The following is a 20,498-nucleotide window of genomic DNA, read 5'->3' as shown; positions in this document are numbered from 1 at the left end:
CTTTTCTTCTTGTTAAAGTCGTGTCGCTGCACCTGAGCCTAAAAGGTAGTCCGAATCTATTTTTCTGGGGTGCTGTAGGTTATTGTGATGTACTAAATTTGTTACTCGTTTATGAAGCACAGTACATGTTTCGTACTTGTAATTACCGGCACTTGTACATATACCTAAAAAGTTATGCAAATATGTACCCATAACTTATTTTTCAAAATATTAATAAAAGGGGTGTGTCTCCAAACAGCCATCTTTTTCCTGACAATTCGCTTTGTGCATATTCTCTTACATATGATAAGTCAACATTGAAACACCTGCGGCTTTTAGTCAGGTGCGGTGTCCTTTTTAGTCCGGGAAATACGGTATACACTTTATACGATGTATAAGTTACCAAAGAAAAATGGGATTATTGCACATTTGCCAAGATATTGCAGAGAATAACTGTATGGGGGTCTGCTCACGCGTACACCCACATCCACCCACGCTGACATACACACACTCAGGTTACCATAAGTTCAAAGGGGAAGGCCGCAGGTTTGTCAGTGTTCTGGTGCATTGAGTGTTCTGACAGCCCAAAGGTAGAAGCTGTTATTGTCTGTTGGTTGGATCGGAACCTTTTTCCAGAGGGCAGGATGTTGAATAGGTGGTGGTTAGGATGGAGGTGGTCTTTTAAAATCGCCCTGGATTTGAAGAGACATCTATAACTGTCAATGGAGTCCAGGGAGGGGAGTGGATGGCCGATCACCTTCTTTGCAGTTCTCGTGACCCTCTGGAGTTTCTTCTTATCGGCTGTTGTGCAACCGGCGTACCACACGGAGATGGCGTGCACCAGCACATTGTGGCTGATAGAAGGACACTAGTAGGTCAATCTGCAGCCTGTTCCATCTCAGAACCCTCAAACAAGGAAGGTGCTGCTGGGCTTTCTTCACTAAGGCGGTTGTGTTTGTAGTCCAAGATAGGTCCTCGGAAATGTGGGTCCTAAAGAACTTAGAAGTTAAAGGAAGACTCTCCACATAGGTCCATGACCACTTGCTTGGTTTTCCTGGTGCTGAGGGTTAGGTTATTGTAGTCACGCCATTCTGTCAGATGCTGGACCACATCTCTGTAGGCGGTGTCGTCATTGTTAGTGATGAGCCTTATCAGAGTGCTGTCTGTGACTTCGATGATAATGTTGCAGGGATGCATGGGGATGCAGTCGCTAGTGTAGATGGACAGGAGAGGACTCAGCTCACATCCCTGTGGTGAGCCAGTGATGAGTGACAGGGTGGATGATCTCTGGTTGCCAACCTTGACAGATTGTGAGTTTTTGATCCATGTAGAAGAGGGGGGAGTCCAAGTTAACCAGCTTGGCTATGAGGATGTCTGGGATAATGGTATTAAATGGTGACGATGCTATTGATAACCAGCAGGGGTCGACTCCTTGGGCTGCACAAAGACGTGTGGTTGTATAGAAGTTTGTGGAATAACAGCCCTTTGGCTACACCAACCATGACACTACGCTGAAGAATGGGTAACATCATGATGGCATTACTTGCTGTATATGATACACTGAGAAAAAGTAACCTGAAACAAATGTGCAATGTTATACAGTTTTGGTCGTGTGATTAACAATTTTCAATGGCTTTTAAATACATTCGATATTTAATAATAATTTAACCTTGACAATTAAATTCACTTCGGAAAGTTTTCTCTCAGTCTTCTTACTTTTACAGTATTTGAGCCCTCTGATTTTTTCTCTCTCATGCAATCAGCAAGCAAATGAGTTTCAAGGAGCATCCCTAACTTTTATAAACCAAGCATTTCCTGCTCTACGTATGATTATCACACTGCACCTGTTTGATCAACAGAAAACGGCAGTATAAATGCAGAGAAGAATCTGTTTAAAACTTGGCAGAGCTGTGGCCAAGGTGGGAGCTCAAGAGGTGAACAGATGTGCACCGTTGGCTCTCTGCAGGGGCTTTCGATACATTCAGGCCACACATATACAAACACTCACACAAGAAGAGCAAAGGCTCTGGTCCAGTGGCCCACGGCATGTCTTTATCCTCCAACTCCCCCAAAGGCCCTTAAGCCCTGCAGCTACGCCTGCATGCTCTGCTCTGTCTTCCCTTGAAATCCATCCTTCCTTTACCAATTCATTCTCCCTCTACCTGGAATTCACCTCTCATCAAGCCAAATCCTTTTTTATCACTCTACTCAAACTTTTTCCTCCAAACCTCATCCTTTCTCCCCCACGCCTCTCTCATGTCCACCCCAGGGCTTCCTCTTATGCTTCTTTCCAACTCTCCTCCAGCTTCTGTCTATGAAGGTCCACAGTCCAGTGACTGCAGCACCAGAATGTCAGACAGCCATATATTAACATTTAGACAGCCTCAGGGCCCGAAGGGAAGCTCCAGTTTTAAACAGTCACATCCTCTCAGCACATTCAGAAAAGTTGCACAGTCCGACTGCTACAGCTGGCACCGGTGGAGCTCTGCTGTCAATCTTCACCAATGTTTTATCCTGTCAGCTGTTCGACGTGACTGTTTTACGGCTGTGTAGCCTTCTCGTTCTCTGAGTTTCTCCTCACAGGCATGTCTCTTTTCTCTTCCACTAAAGACATCGTGCTGTGATGCTATCATTATCAAGCCAATGAGATGCTGCTCCACGGAGAATCTGGTCTTTAAAGCAGGACAAATGAGGAGATTCATTCTTGGCCTGTGAAGTTATTTACTTCGATTAATCTGTCAGGTTGTGTTATTTTTTTTAAATTGAGCCATAAAATGTCTAAACAAAAAATACACAACCCATTTAACCCATTTGGCAAAGCAAACTGAAATATGTTCGATTTTCAAAGAAAGAAAGATTAATCATTTGAGTCGAAGTCACTGTCAGACTGCCAAACAGCTGGTTTACCATCTTAGTCCAAAATAAACTATTGTGAATTGCATGCTTGAAAAACTGTGTTGATCCCCTAATTGAGCTAAATGGAGATAATGAACGGATGAACTAAAAAAGTATTATATCTGCTGCATGAGAATAGTTTAATGTTTGCACGAAAATTAAGCTTTACCGTGCACGACAGCCCTACAGATGATCGTGCAGAGGCACGCTGTGTCGTAGAAAACATACTTTCTAACCAGGAGCGAACATTTGTCTGCATTTTTGTTAAACATTTGCAACTTCTAGAATCATTCGATCACACACGTTTAAAGCACCTAAACACTAAACAATACCACAACATGTGTAAAGGTAAAGCAGCGGTCATAGTGTGTGTCACGTCAATTACAGACTGTGTGTAAAAGATGGGCTTAGCTATCGCTGGACCCGCTGCCTTCTGGATTCTGCATGTTGAAGACTCGTCCTTATCATTTTTGTACTGGTTAACACATTTGCCTCATATGCATCAGATCAAAACCAGGAAGAGACAGAAACCCAGTTGTAGGATAAATGGGAGGTTGTGTCAGGAAGGGCATCCCCAAAATCTGTGCCAAATTAAGCATGTGGATCAATCTGTTGTGGAGAAAGTATCTTTTTATCATTGTTGGTCACTGTCGTGTTTTCGTTTGTTTGTCTGGTTTTTTCGGGGAGGTGTTTAGAGCCAGAAGTGTTACGGTTCTGGGTCAGTGTTGACCCAGCATTTTGAGTTTCTTATATTTTGGTTTATTTTTGCATTATGGATTGTTTTTTGATGTTCTGGTGCTTTGTTTATTATTATTATTATCATTATAGATCTGTTTCTGTTATTCTTGGTGAGGGATCAGTTCTTAGGTTTTGGGTTCTCATGTGTATTGCAGTTTCTGTTCAGTGTCTAGTCTGTCTCTCAGTGTCGTGTCTGCATCTTTGTTTAGTGGTTTCTTGTTTCCTGTTTTATTGTGAAAGTCTTTGTCTTATGTTAGTGTGTGCAGCTTAGCTCCCCCTGTCTCGTTAGCCCTAATCTCTCCCAGCTGTTACCCATTCCCTGATTACCACCCTGTGTATATTAGCTCTGTGTTGTCCTCAACCCAGTGTCGCGTCGTACCCTCAGATCCTGCCTGTGTGTTCCAGTTAGTGGTTTCATGTTTGGTTTCTGTTTTGTTGGTGCCAGCAATAAAGCTGTGGTTTTCCGTTATATTTCCGTCTCAGAGTCCTGCACTTGGATCCACATCTCCACCTGCCCGCACACAGAGCCCTGACAAGAAGTGCCCATATTTAATGTGCAGTGAAAAAGCATCATTACTTGCATAAATACACTTTGTAAGTGAAATGCAGAGGCGTGTATCTGCTAATTAGTTGTAAGTAACAAACTAATAAAATACTAGAATTTCATTTACTAAACTGGAGCACCACCAAACGCCAAACAAGCAGTTTTATTTGTTAGATAATTCGATAAAAAATGTTCCAAAAGGTCAAGTTTAGTGACGTGATTTAGGGAAGGTGAGGCATCGCAAACAGCAATCGGCTGAGGTAATCTGTGCAGCACACCTGTCAATCAAAGCAGCCACGCCCCTAACAACAAGACCTAGCAGCATCCGAAGAGATGCTGTGTAATGCTTTCCTGAAATAAGCTGTAATAAACTTCTTGGTATATAGTTAGTTTGTTAGGAAGTGACTAATTGCTGGATGATTTCTTGATTCGAGAGTTATGTATTTTTCCATGAAGTTCTTGGAAAACATTTTGGATGCTGGACCCTTACTCCATGAATACTTTCACTATTACAGCATTATCATGTGAGGTCTATGCTGCCCCTTCAGGATGTGCCGAAAAGTCCCTCGATGATTCCTGACATCCACAGGATGCAGTGAAGCCTCGAGCATTTTATGTACTCAAATATTTTAGTGTTGCCTACAAATTCAAAACTGGCCTTTAAATAATATGTAAATGTGTTGCTTTATTCAGCAGATTTTACACTTAGCTTAATGATAGATTCTTGATCTCAATGGGACTAATGAAGACAAATAATGATTACATTTATAAAACCAAAAGTCTGGCTTGTAATGACTTCTAAATTTATTCCAGAAACTGCCTAAAACCCAAAAGTCAGCACATGCACGAAAACAAGTAGAAGTAAAGGGAAATCCATGTGAGCAAAAGCTCTGAAAGTTTCAGAGTTTTTCCTTTCCCCACAAATTACTCGACACTCCAACTTTGTGTAACTTTCGAAGACAGAGAAAAGTGAGACATATTATTATTCAGCGCTGGAACAGCAGGGCAGAGACGGGGTGGAGCGCAGTGATGATGTGAAGTCCCTGTAAGTACGACTCTTAGTTAGCGAGTCTCAGCGGTCTTACAGAGTCTGGTTCTTTTCTGTCTGCATCGTTTGTGAGGACCAACACCCACGGGTGTGCTGGCGTAGTCGTGTGTGTACGTGCATGCACGCGTATGGGTGAATTTGTGTTACTGTTGAGGTGACAACAACCAAAAATACACTAGCTCTGCAGGCCTGAATTATTCAGAGAGTGGAGACAGAGCTGCGGGTGGCGGGGGGTGGAGGTAGATGGATGGATGAGAGGTGGTGGCGGGAGAAGAAAAAAAAAAAACAAGCACAGCAAAGACGAACAAAGTCAAGAGAAGCAAGAAGCGAGAAAGCTGAGAAAGTGGGCACTCGTCAAAAGCATAAAACACACATGCCATGTACAGAAAAACATATTTTGTTACAGTCGGCAGAGGGTCTAGAATAAATTCATGCATCTGTAGACTGAAGGTCTTAAAAAACAAAATATAAAGCTATACTCTGTACTTCTTACACAAAATCTTTCTGGGTTTCAATAACTGCACACAAACCATGCATCAGCAATATCTCTCAAGCACATGCATACCTCCTCCTTCTCTTCCTCTATCTCTTTTATTCTATGCATGCAGGCTCCCCATTGCCAATCACTCACATTGAAATTCCATCTGTTTTTGCAATCTGGAAGCACAGCTGTCAAACATTTCTGTCTCTCTGGCCGACGCGGGGGATATATCAGAACCCAAAAGGGAAATTGGAGCGTGGAGTCACATATAGCGCCTCTTAGCATGGGAAACGCGTGCATCTTACATCCAAAGAGGAGTATAGGACTGCCAGGGAAGATGTTATTAGCATGGCTGACTCTGCAGGAAGGCTGTTCAGATGTAGTGTAAATAAATGTATATTGTATGAGAAAAAGAAAAAGAAATAATACAAACTTTATGATGCCTTTTAAGAATGTTACTTGTGTTAACTAATTGTTACAGAAGCACACAGCAAGTCAGATGTAACATCTGTAGGAGGAGCAGGAACATAATTAGCTACGTGTGTTTTGTAAAGCATCCAGGAGAGGTGAGGTCTGGAAACTCGCTGTTACTGTACATCTCAGCCAAATCCACAGAATCCTGTTACCAGTGGATGTCTTCCCATTAGTGTGCATAATAATGGATTTCAATCCCTCAAGTAGGCTTTGTTTTTCTTTTTTTCAAAATTTCTGCCTAAAAATCATCCTCCGAATCTGTCAGTTATGGCTACACAACCATACGGCCAAAATGAAAGATACGAGGCTGGATAACCTTGGATAATGTTGGAAGTCTCGCCATAGTGGGATTTGAAGTAGTCCAACAATTACTTTTTCAAGAAAACAACATATACCATTGCTTCAGCGATGTGTTTGAAAAATTCAATGCAGCTCCACCAAATTAGATGCAATAGCCTCCTGACTACCAGCAATGCAAATTTGTCCTCTGTAGAGCACCTTTCTAAACCTGAATATCTCCCATGCACTGCATACTACAGAATTGCCTCCTTTTGGTATCTACAGAGGACATTTAGGGCTTTCCAATGATACCAAATGTGAAGGGGTGGAGCTTTGGGAACTTTAGTTTTTTCATTAAGGAACATGGCGGCCATCGCTGCAAGCACATTTTATGGGAAGAAGAAAAGTAAGTGCATAAAACTTCTTATTGAGCAATTTTTAGCTATAAATGTTGTTAAAATATTTTAAATAAGTCTCTTAATAACACATAAAACCTAGTATGCTTAATTCTAACTTCATTTTAGTATAGTAGTGAAGTGTTTAAAAAATGTCCTCCGTAGTGGACATTTGTAGTCATTTCCTCCATTTTGTTCTGTTTTTTTAAATGACCAGAAAAGGAGTCCTTTTTAGAAGCAGAAAGAAATGTATTGCAGTTTGATGAGGGAAACCCAGATCTTGAGTTGTCTGATGAAGAAGATCATAGGGAATAAGCCCTTAAAGAAGAAAGAAGGAGGAGCATCAGAGATGGTACTCAGACCTGAACTTGGGGTCATTAAGTGGTTGGACAACAAGCCAGTTGTCATGGCATCCTCTGCCTATGGCAATCAACCTCAGGACAGACGCACAAGATGGTCTAAGAAAAACAAAAGGTTTGTCCATGTGCCAAGGCCACTGGCAATTGCTGAGTACACTACCAATATAGGTGACGTGGACCTTGCTGCCAAATGTTGAGTTTCTACAAGATGGTCTCTCGCACTCAGAAATTGACAGTATGTGCATTTTTCTACTTTTTGATCTGGCAATCACCAACTCGTGGCTTCAGTATAGCAATGACTTGCAGTTTTGGGGGAAGAAACAACTACAGTTCCTTGAGTTCAAACTTCTCCTTGGTGAAGAGTTGAAGCAAATATTTGCCATCAAAGTTTATTTTTACATGTTTGGCCTTCCAATGTCCTCTGCAGTGGACATGTGATATCTAAAAAATTAAAACTGTTTTTTCCCAAAAAACTATTTCAGTCTTCTAATTACCTTACAAACATTGGGGGATTTAAAAAATTTTTTGATTGGACAACATTTTTTTCCTGGTAGTCAGGAGGATAGAGGCAAAGCACCACCATCACCACCAGCTGAAGTGATGACAGCTTGATATCTTACAGTACTTGATCTATTCTCTCAGTGAATACTTGAACACGTGATAAGATTAAGATTTCAAACATCACAATGTTCATTTACAATTTCAGAATAAGGCAAAGTTTGCTCATTGGCTAACAGCTTGTGATGAACAAATTTTGTAGTTGTAATACCACTAGTCTGTATTACTAATAGTAGCACAAAAAGTAGTAATAGTTGTACCAAAATAAGAAGGAAGCATCAGAGGCCAGTTACATCCGAGTGAAGCCGTCTGACAGGATATAAATATGTTTGTCGAGGAGCATTAGCAGCATTAGGTTTCACTGTTGTCCATTAGCGCTTTTAACTGACTGCTGATGAAAAGGGTGGAAGGAGGAGGAGATCGATTTGTTGTGCGTGCGTATGTGCGCTGGATGTGTGTGTGCATGTATGTTTAGTGTCTGTATACAGCACGTCTGAGCGATGACATCAGCAGTGTGAGCACAGATGCATTAAGAAAAAGCTGCTCCTGTGGTTGTATTTTTTATTAATGGATTTCCTAATAGATTCTTATATGATTTTTCAGTTTGCTTTTAACTGGAACATACTGAGTGAAGCTAAATACTAAAGCTACTTATATTATTTTGGATGCGAACACAATTGCTGGTTCACAGAGAAATGTCCTTACAGTTATATTCTCTCTGGGTAGCATGACGTGAATAAAAGTCGAAAGAAAATATTAGAAGTGGTAATTAATTATCAAGCTCAACTGGTGAATGAAGCATCATAAAAGATGAAAGATAAAAGAGCCTGAAAAGGTATGTTTTCTTAAAACATAATATGTGACACTAAAAAGAGTGAAAAAGCACAAAAGGTCACCTTAGACAAGAATATTCATGAAGTGGAGTCTGCCAAAACTCACAGTTTCAGAAATCATTAGGTTGGTGGTAATTAATGTTTCTCATTTATCATTTAATAAATGCAATCCATTATTGCACCTCCCAGTTATTGTCTCCATTCATCATTTCATCCATAACATGTCAAAAAATATGAAAAAAGCTCCACTATAGCACCCAAGCTCTACATTATGGTATTTTTGGTCTAGCTTTCTTAAAACAGCAGTCCAAAACTGAAACATATTCGTAAACTAATTAGAGAAACAGGAACTAAATCACTTGGCGGGTAGAGGTGGCTGTGGCTCAGGGGTAGAGCAGTCATCTACTAATCGGAAGGTTGGTGGTATCATCCGTGCTCCGGTCTGCATACCAAACTATCCTTGGGCAAGATACTGAACCCAGAGTTGCTCCCGGTGTGTTCACTGGAGTGTGAATACGTGTAAATAGAAAAACACTTTGATATGTTTGGAAAGTGCACAAAGTTACTGTTGAGACTGTTTTGGTTGGTTAATAAAAGTCTCTTAAGTGGGCTTTGTGCCAAAACGTGATGCAAATACCACAGCTGAGGTTCCTGTTGAATGTTCGCCCTCATTGTGTTACAGTAAAACTCGGCCTGTCTTGTCTGGCAGCTTTTGCAATCAGAATTCGCATCTTAGACCGATGTTGTGCCACACACGTGCTGTAGGGTCTTGCCCGAACACAAAGAAGTACATGGAGTGACTTAGCCAGCAGAGATGGGCAATCTGATAACTTTTTTCAAGTAACGAGTAAAGTAAGGGATTACTATTGAAAACACGGTAATTAGATTACCGTTACTTTCCCGTAGGAACGCTGCGTTACTGCGTTACTAAAACCGTGAGTTTTTTGCGAGAGTGTCTCATGACAGTGACGTAAGCGAGTGCGACGTTCGTGACAACAGCTGTGTGCAGATCAACAATGGATAATATATCGAGTGCGGGAGAGAGTATGAGCGTGCAGCATTTAAAGCGTGGAAGTACTGACCTTACTTTGAGTTTGATTCCATAAAAAGTGACAAAAACATTAGTGTCCGTTGTGCGTGGGAAGAAAACTTCTTTTTACAGCGAAAAAAACCCTAAACTTCCAAGCAAGCACCGAGTAGCTACGACGTAATGGGAAATTCACAGAGAAACTCGCGGATTCTTCCACTGACCGCTGCGGCACACCTGCACCAGGATAAACCTCCGCCTACCCCACTCCTGCTTTACAGGTGAAAATAGAGCAACAGGACCGCTAGTCTTTGACTTTATTTATTTTCTGCTGTGTTTTACTTGCATCTATTTGAAAGACTGAGAGTAAACACAAAAAAATATTTTATTTTATGTGCTGGAATGTGCAGAAAATAGGTTTAAATATTAAACAAATTTCTTCCAGTCAGAGAATGTTGCATATAATTTAATGTTTGCTTTATGTGTAAAGTTAAAAGATTAAAACTAATAAAACAAGTTTTAAAAAGAGACTTTTCCATTTGATTACATTTTGTATGATGGATTATGCAGAAAAAAAAAAGAATTGGGCTGAAAGATCTATCACTTTATCACCTATTCAGGGTGTAAATCATGTTTTTAAAAAGTAACTAAGTAACTAAGTAATTAATTACTTTTGAAAATAAGTAATCAGTAAAGTAATGGGATTACTTTTTTGGGGATGTAATCAGTAATTAGTTACTGATTACTTTTTTCAAGTAACTTGACCAACACTGTTAGCCAGTCTCCAGCCCTCAATCCTACAGAAAACATGTGAAGGAAGCTGAAGCTTCAAGCGTCAGCCAAGAAACCTGAGACCAAAACCCTCCTTAGATGTGTGAAAACCTGGTGACCAACTACAAGAAACGTCTTACCCCTGTGCTTCTCCACCAAGTACTAGGTCATGTTTTGATTACTTCACTGACATGCAAGTTAATTGATGACTTTTATGAACTGGATTTTTCCTGGATTTTTGGTATTTCTGATATGATATGATAGATGATATATGATTTTTGATATTCTGTCTCTTGACTAAAATGAAACTACCATAAAAATTAGAGACCGTTCATGTCTTTGTAAGTGAGCAGAAATCAAATTGAGCTGGAGATAAAATCATTATTTCCCCCGCTCTATATGAAGCTATACATCTTAACACTGCAATCTCTGCGAATTAGAGAGAGCTGCCTCTCTCTAGAGATCCACGAGATACAGTGAAGTTCTCTACGAGACAATGAACGAAACCCAGAAAAGCTTTTACACGGATTAGATTTGTGTTTTTTTGATCTGCAACATCCCTCTGATGTGTTAGCCTCCCTTATCTGACCTCTGCTTGCTCTGCTCTTGATGTCACGGGGACCACAGGGGATAAGCTGGAAGGTGTCTGCTGGTCTTTTACCTCCATCACATGTTGAAGCGTGGGATACCAAAGGAGTGTGAGAATTTAATGGAGTGAGGGAGCACAACTGAGCTGAGGCGTGAATTAGCTCTGTGTGTGTGTGTGTTTAAGTCTTTCCACGCTAACATTCTGCTGCAGTGCATTCACACATGAGCCTTCACTGCAGAATCCAACCATGATGTCATCTTTCCCTTTCAACTTTTTTCTTTGTGAATCTCTAAAGCTGCTGAAGGCGGGGTTTATTTCAGTCGTGATGCAAGGTGAGAGGATTTTATCAGGGGCGGGAGAGAAGAGCAGAGAAGAACACAAGAATTATAGAACACAGGATTCAGATGCACTTGTGTTTAGTTTGAAGACATAAAAAAAGCCAAGGTCATTTTCCAGACTTATAACTGGAATAACCAACGAAATGGGAAAAAGCCCCACAGATATTAAAATCGGCTTTCCTTTAGTGTCATGAATAAGAACATTTGCTGCCTCTTTCCATCATTGTATGCTAAAAAGAATAAAAATAAAATCCAGCTCCCAAAAGAACAGTTCAGTTTAATGTTTTTAAAAATAAAAGGGCCATTTTTGTCATGATGGAGTTTATCAGTCTTTCAGTTTGTCATTACTCATGTTAAAGTTTGGTTCTGGGGCGATCGTGGCTCAAGAGTTGGAAGTTCGCCTTGTAATCGGAAGGTTGCTGGTTCGAGCCCCGGCTTGGACAGTCTCGGTCGTTGTGTCCTTGGGCAAGACACTTCACCTGTTGCCTACTGGTGGTGGTCAGAGGGCCCGGTGGCACCAGTGTCCGGCAGCCTCGCCTCTGTCAGTGCGCCCCAGGGTGGCTGTGGCTACAATGTAGCTGCCATCACCAGTGTGTGAATGGGTGGATGACTGGATATGTAGAGCGCTTTGGGGTCCTTAGGGACTAGTAAAGCGCTATATAAATACAGGCCATTTACCATTTCTTCTTTCCTTTTATTTATAACCCTGCCTGTGTGTCCTCTGTATATCTTACTCTATCACCTGAATTTTTATTTTACAATATGTTTATGTTTAGTTCTCTTTGTTTTCCTGGTATTAGTTTAGTATTTCAGTTGTCGGTATTCTCCCTCTGTTAAGTTCTCATTTCTGTGTTGATATTGAACACTTCCTGTTTTATATCGATAATGAGTTTCTTCTGTTTAACTCTGTTTAATTTGACTTTCTCCTGTCTCAGCGTTTTGTTTGTCATCACCTGTTTCTTGCTCCCCAGCTGTATCCATTTTCCTTGTCAGCCCTCAGTAGTTCTCGCACAAGTAGCCTTATCTTTCATTTGCTCGTTGTGCAGTTGTACTGTTCCCCCAGGTGCTCCAGGTGCTCCAGGTGCTCGCTTCCCTTATTAAAGGCTTTGGATTCTAATCAGCCAAATCAGCCAAAATAAACGGTTTGTTCTTCAAAATTCTACCTCAACTCTTGCATTCAGGTCCTAAACCTCCACATATTCAGAAGTGCAAAAACTTTTTTTTTTGGACATAACTAGAGTTCTGAATTAAATGATTTGATGCAAAAATAAAAATCGGTTGATCATCTAATTCAGAGAAAACAGAAAAAAACAGACTGAATCACATTATTTCAAACTGGAATAATAGTAATAGAGTTATTTTTAGAAGGTACACATGTAACATAATTTCAATGTTTGTAGGCACAATTTCAGCTAAGACATGATTATGAAAAATACAATTCAAATGAGAGGAGCATGGATGAAATACATTTTTAATGGGAGCATGATAAATTATATCAACATCTATGGATCATTAATGATTAAACAGCACAAAATCTGCGATATTTATAATATTGAATAGCACAAAATAATATATCAGTGATTAAACAAAATAGGCAGAGCAACTATTCAAACCATTAATTGCCAGACATGCCAGCAAGAATTTCATTAAAGTAAAGAAACTAGTTAGATTCAGGTTAACAATATTAGAAAAAACAGCAGCTATGTGGTGACAATCTTATTTTTCTTTTTTCTGCAACATGTTTGTGGATAGACTGATCAGCGCCTGTATGTGGCTTTATGAATTACAAATACACAACAGTGCCTTAACAGATTTACACTTTTATTACGTTCACAAGGTTGGTGGGCCTCTGCAAATGGAAATTGGAAATCCCAGTTGAGGGTTACGTTCCACATGTAACTATATATGTATTTTTTTAATATGTGTTTTTTTACACATATATGCACTGATGAGCACAACTTGCCACGTTGTTGTCAACAGGTTGTATTCTGTTTTTTTTTTTTAAAAAAAAGGTTAATTAAATAAGATGATTCATTAAATAAGACATTTTTTGCAGTTAAATCACCATCGTGCAGCAACTATATCACTATTTGTGAACATATTTCTAAATTTTTGCTTTAAGTTAATGAAGCTGTAACTAGATTCTGAATTTAAGTGGCTAATATGAATTTCTGTGCACGTAGACAGCAACTGATTTGTAACAGACAAGAAGTTTGCACTTTATTACTGTTTGTCACAAACAAATTTGATGTAACTGCTAACTTGTCCCTATTGAATTGAAAACTGATAGCAGACTGACATCTAATTGCTGTTTTTCCTGGCATGACTTTAGCATAAAGGCTGTGCTCTCTGATTACTAATTTGTAAGCAATTAAATAACTGGTTATTTGTATAGAACAATCAACACATTACTTTTTCCATTGCAACAAAAAAAAACAAACAATTTGAATACTCTAATGTGGTTCTTTGTAATCGCTGGAGGGAAAAAACTGAGGTTTCAGCCCTTCGTCCTGAAGCCAAGGAGCACATCCTCTTATCCTCTGAAATCATGAATTATCTCACATTTCTAGTTTTCATGGATCAGACTGAAATCAGTAATTAGGTTTCTCATTTCTCTCTCCATGCCTCTGTGGCAGTGTACAACAGCATCTATTCTTCACCCGTTCTCTTCATCGAATTATTCATATTCCTACCCTGTGCTTAATTTGTAAATCAGCTGCCAGAACAAAGACAGGGAGATACTCCAGCGGGTCACAGAAAAAAATGTCACAGAGCCCATCAAACAAATTCACAGAGCTTGGAGCACATCAGAGCTAGTCAGCTCTAACACTGCCTGATATATGTGATTCATGTAACCAATGGCACAATCTACACAGCTTTAACAAAGCTCACACCAAATAAAAGGAAGCCTGAATGCAAATGTTTATATATATATATAAAAAAAAGAACTTAGATGCTAAACTGACTTTGTGTGCACAGAAAACTATGAACATCAAGGGGTTTTTGTTTTTGTTTTTTACATTTTGTAACGGCGGATATGTAAATCTAGCTCATATTCACGTAATATAACGTTTGTGCTTTTATTTTGGCAACTTCCTGTGTGACCGGAAGTGAATGTAACGGTAAACAACTTGATGTACAAAAAAGACAGAAGAAAACGGTAAACTATTGCTAACGGAGAAAAGGGAGAGGAAAAACATGGTTAAATTGTACAAAAGTGAATGGTTCTAGCTACAGTCGACAGGGGAACAAGGTTTGTAATGTACATGATTTAATTTGAGCAATCTGAAATGCATAATATGTATTATATAGTTTAATAGAAAACGGTTAGACCAGCGTAATGAGCGGTTAAAATGGTGTTACATAAATAACATGGTAATTGTTTTATTTGTTTGTCTAGCTCTTACGTTGGTTCGTTGTCTGATACACGGCAAGGAATAATAAAGGTCATTCAACAACCATCAGTTCTGGCCTTCTCAGTTCGACTGGATGCTACACATTTTATTTATTAAAAATCCCCAAAACATCACAATGACCTCAAAAGAGAAAATTCAAGCACTTCAACTGAACGAGGTGCACACTCCTTTAAGAATCAATTACAGGAACATAATACCACAAATAAAGTTAGTTTTAATGTTTCTGTACATCCCAGCTTCAAAATAGAGGAGATCTGAGTTTGTCTGTTTTTGCACCATCAGCCGCTCAAGGTCACCTTCAGTACATTATGCTCATTTCCAGCTTAATTTTTTTATCGCTGAACTCTCATAGAGCAACTTTGAATGACTAACAGTTTAAAATCATCCATATTTATCTCATGCTGGTCCAGTTTGCTCCTCTCCTTTCACTCTAAGATGCTTTTCCTCTGATTAAACGGCGCTCACGAGCAGAACATTTGAACAGATCCGACCATATCAGAGCTCTCACTGACAAGCAAAGGACTCACAGTATTTGCACATGCATTGACCTCATTACTTGGGTCCTTTGCCATGTTTAATATGATCACTCACCATTTTAACATATTTGATTACAAATAAAGAAAAGCACAACAGGTCCCCCTTAAAAACCCTGTCAAAATGAAACCAGTGAAGGATGTTTTTCATCAAATCCTCCTTCGTAAGAAATAAGTAAGACATTTTTTTCTTACTTATTGCAAACACTTGTAATGGAGGTCGTGTTATAAATATATAATCTCAAGGCCCAGTCAGTAATAAAAATGTAAGTGCAGCATCAAGGACAAACTAAGGAAGGAATCTCTTTACTTAATATTAAACATGTTCCGTCTGGTTCAGCTCGCCTCTCTTTTTGCTACATACAGATTGGTAAAGGCAGAAGAGCAAAAACAACTCTTGAATACACGCTGAACCTTGATATAACCAAGCCAAAGAAATAGGAATGAAAAGCAAGCTCTCAGGAATACACATGCAAGCAAAATATAACAAATGCAGATGCTTCCATGTTTATTGAACAGTTTGAGGATGATGTGAATCATAGTTTTTGACCTTCAGCCACCAGACGGCAAGCAAGAACCTGCAGAAGATATCAAGCAGTCCAGTTTCATCATCAGCTCCAAATGAGCCAACATCTTTCTGAAAATTTTTTTATATATTTCCAGAAAAATTTAAAAGACCTGGAGAAACATAAAGAGGCGCTAAAGTTACTAAACATCAGCTGACTGACCTTTGCTTTATTGCCCCTCCTGGCACAAATATTAAGGACTGTAAAAATCTTGTATGTCTTTCACAATAATGCCCTGGCTGATCTTATTACTGACATTTTTAACAGTGATGCAGCACCTGTTCAGGAAGAGTGTCACCCCAGGCTATCATAAACTCTGTGTTTTGAAAACAGGACAGCTACATGTACGACATTTAAAATCTGTTTGTATGTATAACTCGTTGTAGGTTGCAGCTTATTGCTCGTCCAAACAACACAAGTGACTGAAATCATTGGTGACAGCAAAGACAAAAAAATAAATACAATGAAAGGCAAACGTGTCAACCTATCTTTCTGAGAACCCGTTTTTGGCCCTGTGAGTGATGCAGTTTTCTAAATGCTAGAACTTTTTGGCAGGCACGCATTAATATTTTACACCCTTCAGTCTTTTTAACCGTTAAGGTGCGACAGACTTGGAAAACTTGGACTCGTGTTAGTGAATATTCCCTGAGGCCTGTGTGTTTATGTTTGTCCTTCCCTTTCTCATACTAAAGAGAAAAACGGGTTATAGAGGACAACTTTTAGCCAAATTATGAGAAGTTCTTATCTAAATAACATCAAACTCAGCACAGCAGTTCCCAGCAACACACAGTGCATCGGATGAACTGTTGCTAAGCTACAAGAAGAAAAGACAGGTGGACAGAGAGGGATTTCTTGAATTATTCGTAACATCCAACAACCAGTTTTTCACTCCAACCATCTCACACGGTCATGACATCTGGGTATGACCTTAATGTCACAAACATTTGTGTGTCACATGCTCCAAAGTAACACGTTACTGCAATCACCCTTTTTCGTGATGTAATAATGGAAATGCAAATATAAAAATCTGCAATCGCACTACAGTTACAATTATTATTACTTGTATAACAAGAGTTTATTAGTTATCTGCACGATGGGAGGATAGGACGAAAAAGCACGTCTTTTTCTTCCTGGTAGGGGGAGGAAAATGGTGACGCAGTTTATGACTTGAGAATGATGTTAAACCCGAGTGTATGCTGACCCCAACCCAGCAGCCAGAGCCTGAACTTTAACAGGTAGCAAAGGCAGCGATGAGCAGTCGACAGAGACATAGTGTCACGATGAGTTGTGTGGCTGTCAGTGGCTGGACCCACCTTCAGGACTCAGAGACAAAACATGAAATTAAACGACAGCTTTATTTGCTGGTGAGTCACACTTGGCGATACATAAACAACAACTTAAACTAACTAGACTGGAGATGCTGAAGGTAGACGACAATGAATACACACAACAAACGTGGAGGACGCAACAACTGGCAGGGAAAAACACAGGGCTTAAATACATACTGAGGTGATTAGGGAATGTGAAACAGGAGGAGAGCACAGCTGGGACTCATCAGACATGACAAGACAAGGGGGGGCAAAACTCAACACATTGACATAGTACACAGACTTTCAAAGTAAAACAGGAAACTGAACAGACGTTGACTAAACTAGGGGATACAGTGACAGAACAAGAGACACACTGACAGAAATGACTGTATACTAACAGAAGTAACACAGAACCACGACCTAAGAAGGAGAACACAAGAAGTGCCAAGAACCCAGGGAGTTAGGAATACTAGCGACAGAAATCAAACCCAAGAGAATCAAAACACATCATGAAATCAAAGATAACTAATACAGAAAAACACTGAGTCCACAGACTCAGGACCATGACACATAGTACACATGTAAACACTAAAGAAAAGTCGTATGTGTGCCCTCAATAGAACACTGGTTTGTGTCGGTGAGCAGAATGCAGCATAATGGTTATGTTGTTACCTAGTAACTATGTGATGGTGTGTTTCAGGTCATTTTATGGAGTAGCATCAAAATAATGCAATAAGTAGTGTAACAATTTACTTTCTCAGGTGAATTATTAAGCAACGTAATGCACAACTTTTAAGAAAAGGAACAAGTAATGTGTAATATTTTTGAATACAATCAAGTGAAATGAGTTTTGTCTGTAGGATGGCAGGGCTCAGCCTTACAGGAGCTCAAACATCCACAGAGAGCTCAGCTGTTACTCCTTTTGTGTTAAAAGGAGCCAAGTGAGACGATTCAGTATCTGATCAGGATGCCTCCAGCGCACCTCCATTTGGAGGTTTTGTTGGGCACTTTGAAGACCCAGAAGAAGATCTGGAACCCACTGGAGAGATTATATTGTTGGGAGCCCCTAAGAGTTACTGCAAACCCATGCTGGGGAGAAGGACATCTGGAATACCCTGTTTAAACTGCTGTTACAGCAACCCGACAAGATGAGATGAGCAGAAGATAATGGTTTAAATGTCTGGCCCAGTACATTAAAGATAACATTTCAGTCAGGCTGAACCATCAAAGGATCAGATCTCCACTTCCTCCCACTTCGCCTTGAAAATCAAGGCACAAATATCTGTATGTTGTTTGTTGATTTCAACTCAGCACTTTGGCCTTTAGCGCCACAATCTGACGTTAGATGTTGGACTTCCTCAGACAGGAGCGTCACACCACAAACCTGCAGGTTTGAGTGTTCAGCCTCATCCTGTTCACACCGTTCTCCCACGATTGCGTTCAGAGACACAGAGAGAACTCTATCGTGAACTCTGCAGAGAGCGCAACCGTTCTGGTGAGATTATAAACACTGATGAGAGGAAGAGAGGATTTATATCTAGAGGAAATCAATAATCTTACAGCATGGTACACAGAGAATAACCCACTGCTCAACATCAGCAAAGGTAAAGAGACAAGGAAGGAAAAACACTCTCGCTGGAGCTTAGGTGGAGCCGACGCAGAACAAGAGGCTTACTAGATGGTCAGCCAAGCAACCTTTGGATGTGGAGTCCTACCAAGTATGTGCAAGTGTGGGACTGACACAGAATCTGTTTAAGTGTGGGTAGTTATATATAGTTGCATCTTTTTAGTTTGTCCACGATGAACATTTGCACACAAAAACCTGTCAAACGTATTCAGTTATTCAGTCTTCCTGTCAGGTTGATCTCTTTTTGATTTTGCTGTTTTCATGAGATGTGACTGTGATTTCAAAAGCCTGAAGGAGCGAGAGCAAACAGAACTCTGGACGTAACATCGCAGCTGGATCTATAAGGAGAAAGTACCTGTGGCAGAAGCCGGGAGAGAACACGAGGGCAATGCTGGGAGACACAGAAGGGAATGTGGATGTCAGAGACTGAAAGCAGAGCAGTCGGGCAAAGAAAGGAGGATGAAGAGGGAGGCACCGGTGACTGGACAGAGGAAGGTAAGATTGTTCCTGCTTCTCTCTGATGTCCACAGTCAGTCATTGCTGCTGCCGGCTGCCCCTCTCCCCACCAGCTAAAACACTTTGATGAAATAAACACACACAGGAGGAGGTGAGTTAGCCGCTGCTACTGTAGCTCCCATGGTGAAAAAACTGATTTTGAGTGTGAGTGTGTGTGTTTACAGTGCAGTCAGGTGGCTTGCAGTAATCATATGGTGCACTGCAGAAGCACAGCACAGCCTAGTGGCAGAAAGAAAAAGATGAGGTGAAGCTTGTTCCTCCTCTTCCTCAGGAAAACATTTAGTGGTTGTTTTTGCTATTTTATGTTGTGAGTAAAACTTTTAAGGCATTTAAAAAAGCACTCAACTTTCTATCCCGACTTACCCTGTTAACAGTGCCAGCATGCACTGGGCAGGAGGCAGAGTACGATATAGCTGAGCAACAAGAGAAAAGGGACACTAAAAAATTCATAGTGAACTTAATCGCCACCACTGGGCAACAATTCAGCTCACTTTATTGGGTTGTCTTAAATTTTTTGCGGGCTGCAGTTAAACAAAAGGAATCAACAGCACATTGAGCTTCACGCATAAATATTTTTTATCGGTGGCATTTTTAAAACCAAAACCAATCAGTGCAGAGGGCTCATGGGAAATCAGTAATGTCTATCAGAAAAGGAAAAACAGATGAAATCAGGTTAAAAAAAAATGTTGATTGTGGACACACCTCCAGCCTCAGTAAACATTTAATCAAAGGTTTGGTTGCCTCATGGCAGTGTGGCAGCTCAACTGAAGCACTGAGAAGAGCTAACAAAATGCACTCTGGCTTAAACTGCATTTATGTTTCACTTTAAGGGCACGATCTGATATCCTCGTGTTGGTGTTGTTCCCAGATCATCATACTAAAGGTTGTTCCAGGATCAACATTGCAAGTGACCAATCAGAATGTTGTGATGTCATACTTTTGCGACTTCGGGAAAAACCGGCGTAAAACAAAAAACTGTACTTAAGCTGTGAGAAACCACCTTTGTCCGCCGATCAACGGACCCTGACCCTGACCCTTTAATAAACGCTAAGCAGAATTGATATTTTCCTTGCAACATTGGAATTTCATAAATGCACGAATGGGTTGGTGCGCAAAAGAATAACGTCACAACATTCTGATTGGTCACTTGCAATGTTGAACCTGGAACAACATTTTCATGATGATCTGGGAACAACACCAACACGACGATATCAGATCATCC

General features: G+C 40.2%; 1 protein-coding gene across 3 annotated transcripts in view; it reads right to left on the bottom strand.

Annotated features, from left to right (window-relative positions):
* The window catches only part of LOC102783144 (endonuclease V-like), a 91,003-nt gene that overhangs the window by 48,296 nt on the left and 22,209 nt on the right, over nucleotides 1–20,498 (bottom strand). Inside the window, exons 8-9 of one of the 3 annotated variants that reach the window (XM_087842637.1) lie at nucleotides 19,439–19,495; nucleotides 19,116–19,337 (exon numbers count right to left, since the gene is read on the bottom strand). The exons of the other annotated variants lie outside the window; for them this stretch is intronic. Of the exons in view, the coding sequence (XP_087698763.1) occupies nucleotides 19,116–19,337; nucleotides 19,439–19,495 (279 nt within the window). The remainder of the gene's footprint in view (nucleotides 1–19,115; nucleotides 19,338–19,438; nucleotides 19,496–20,498) is intronic. 3 annotated transcript variants of the gene reach the window in all.

Source organism: Neolamprologus brichardi, chromosome 6 (assembly GCF_056152115.1).
Source record: "Neolamprologus brichardi isolate AB-2024 chromosome 6, ASM5615211v1, whole genome shotgun sequence".
Taxonomy (NCBI): Eukaryota; Metazoa; Chordata; class Actinopteri; order Cichliformes; family Cichlidae; genus Neolamprologus; species Neolamprologus brichardi.
This window is presented reverse-complemented; position numbering and strand designations above follow the sequence as displayed.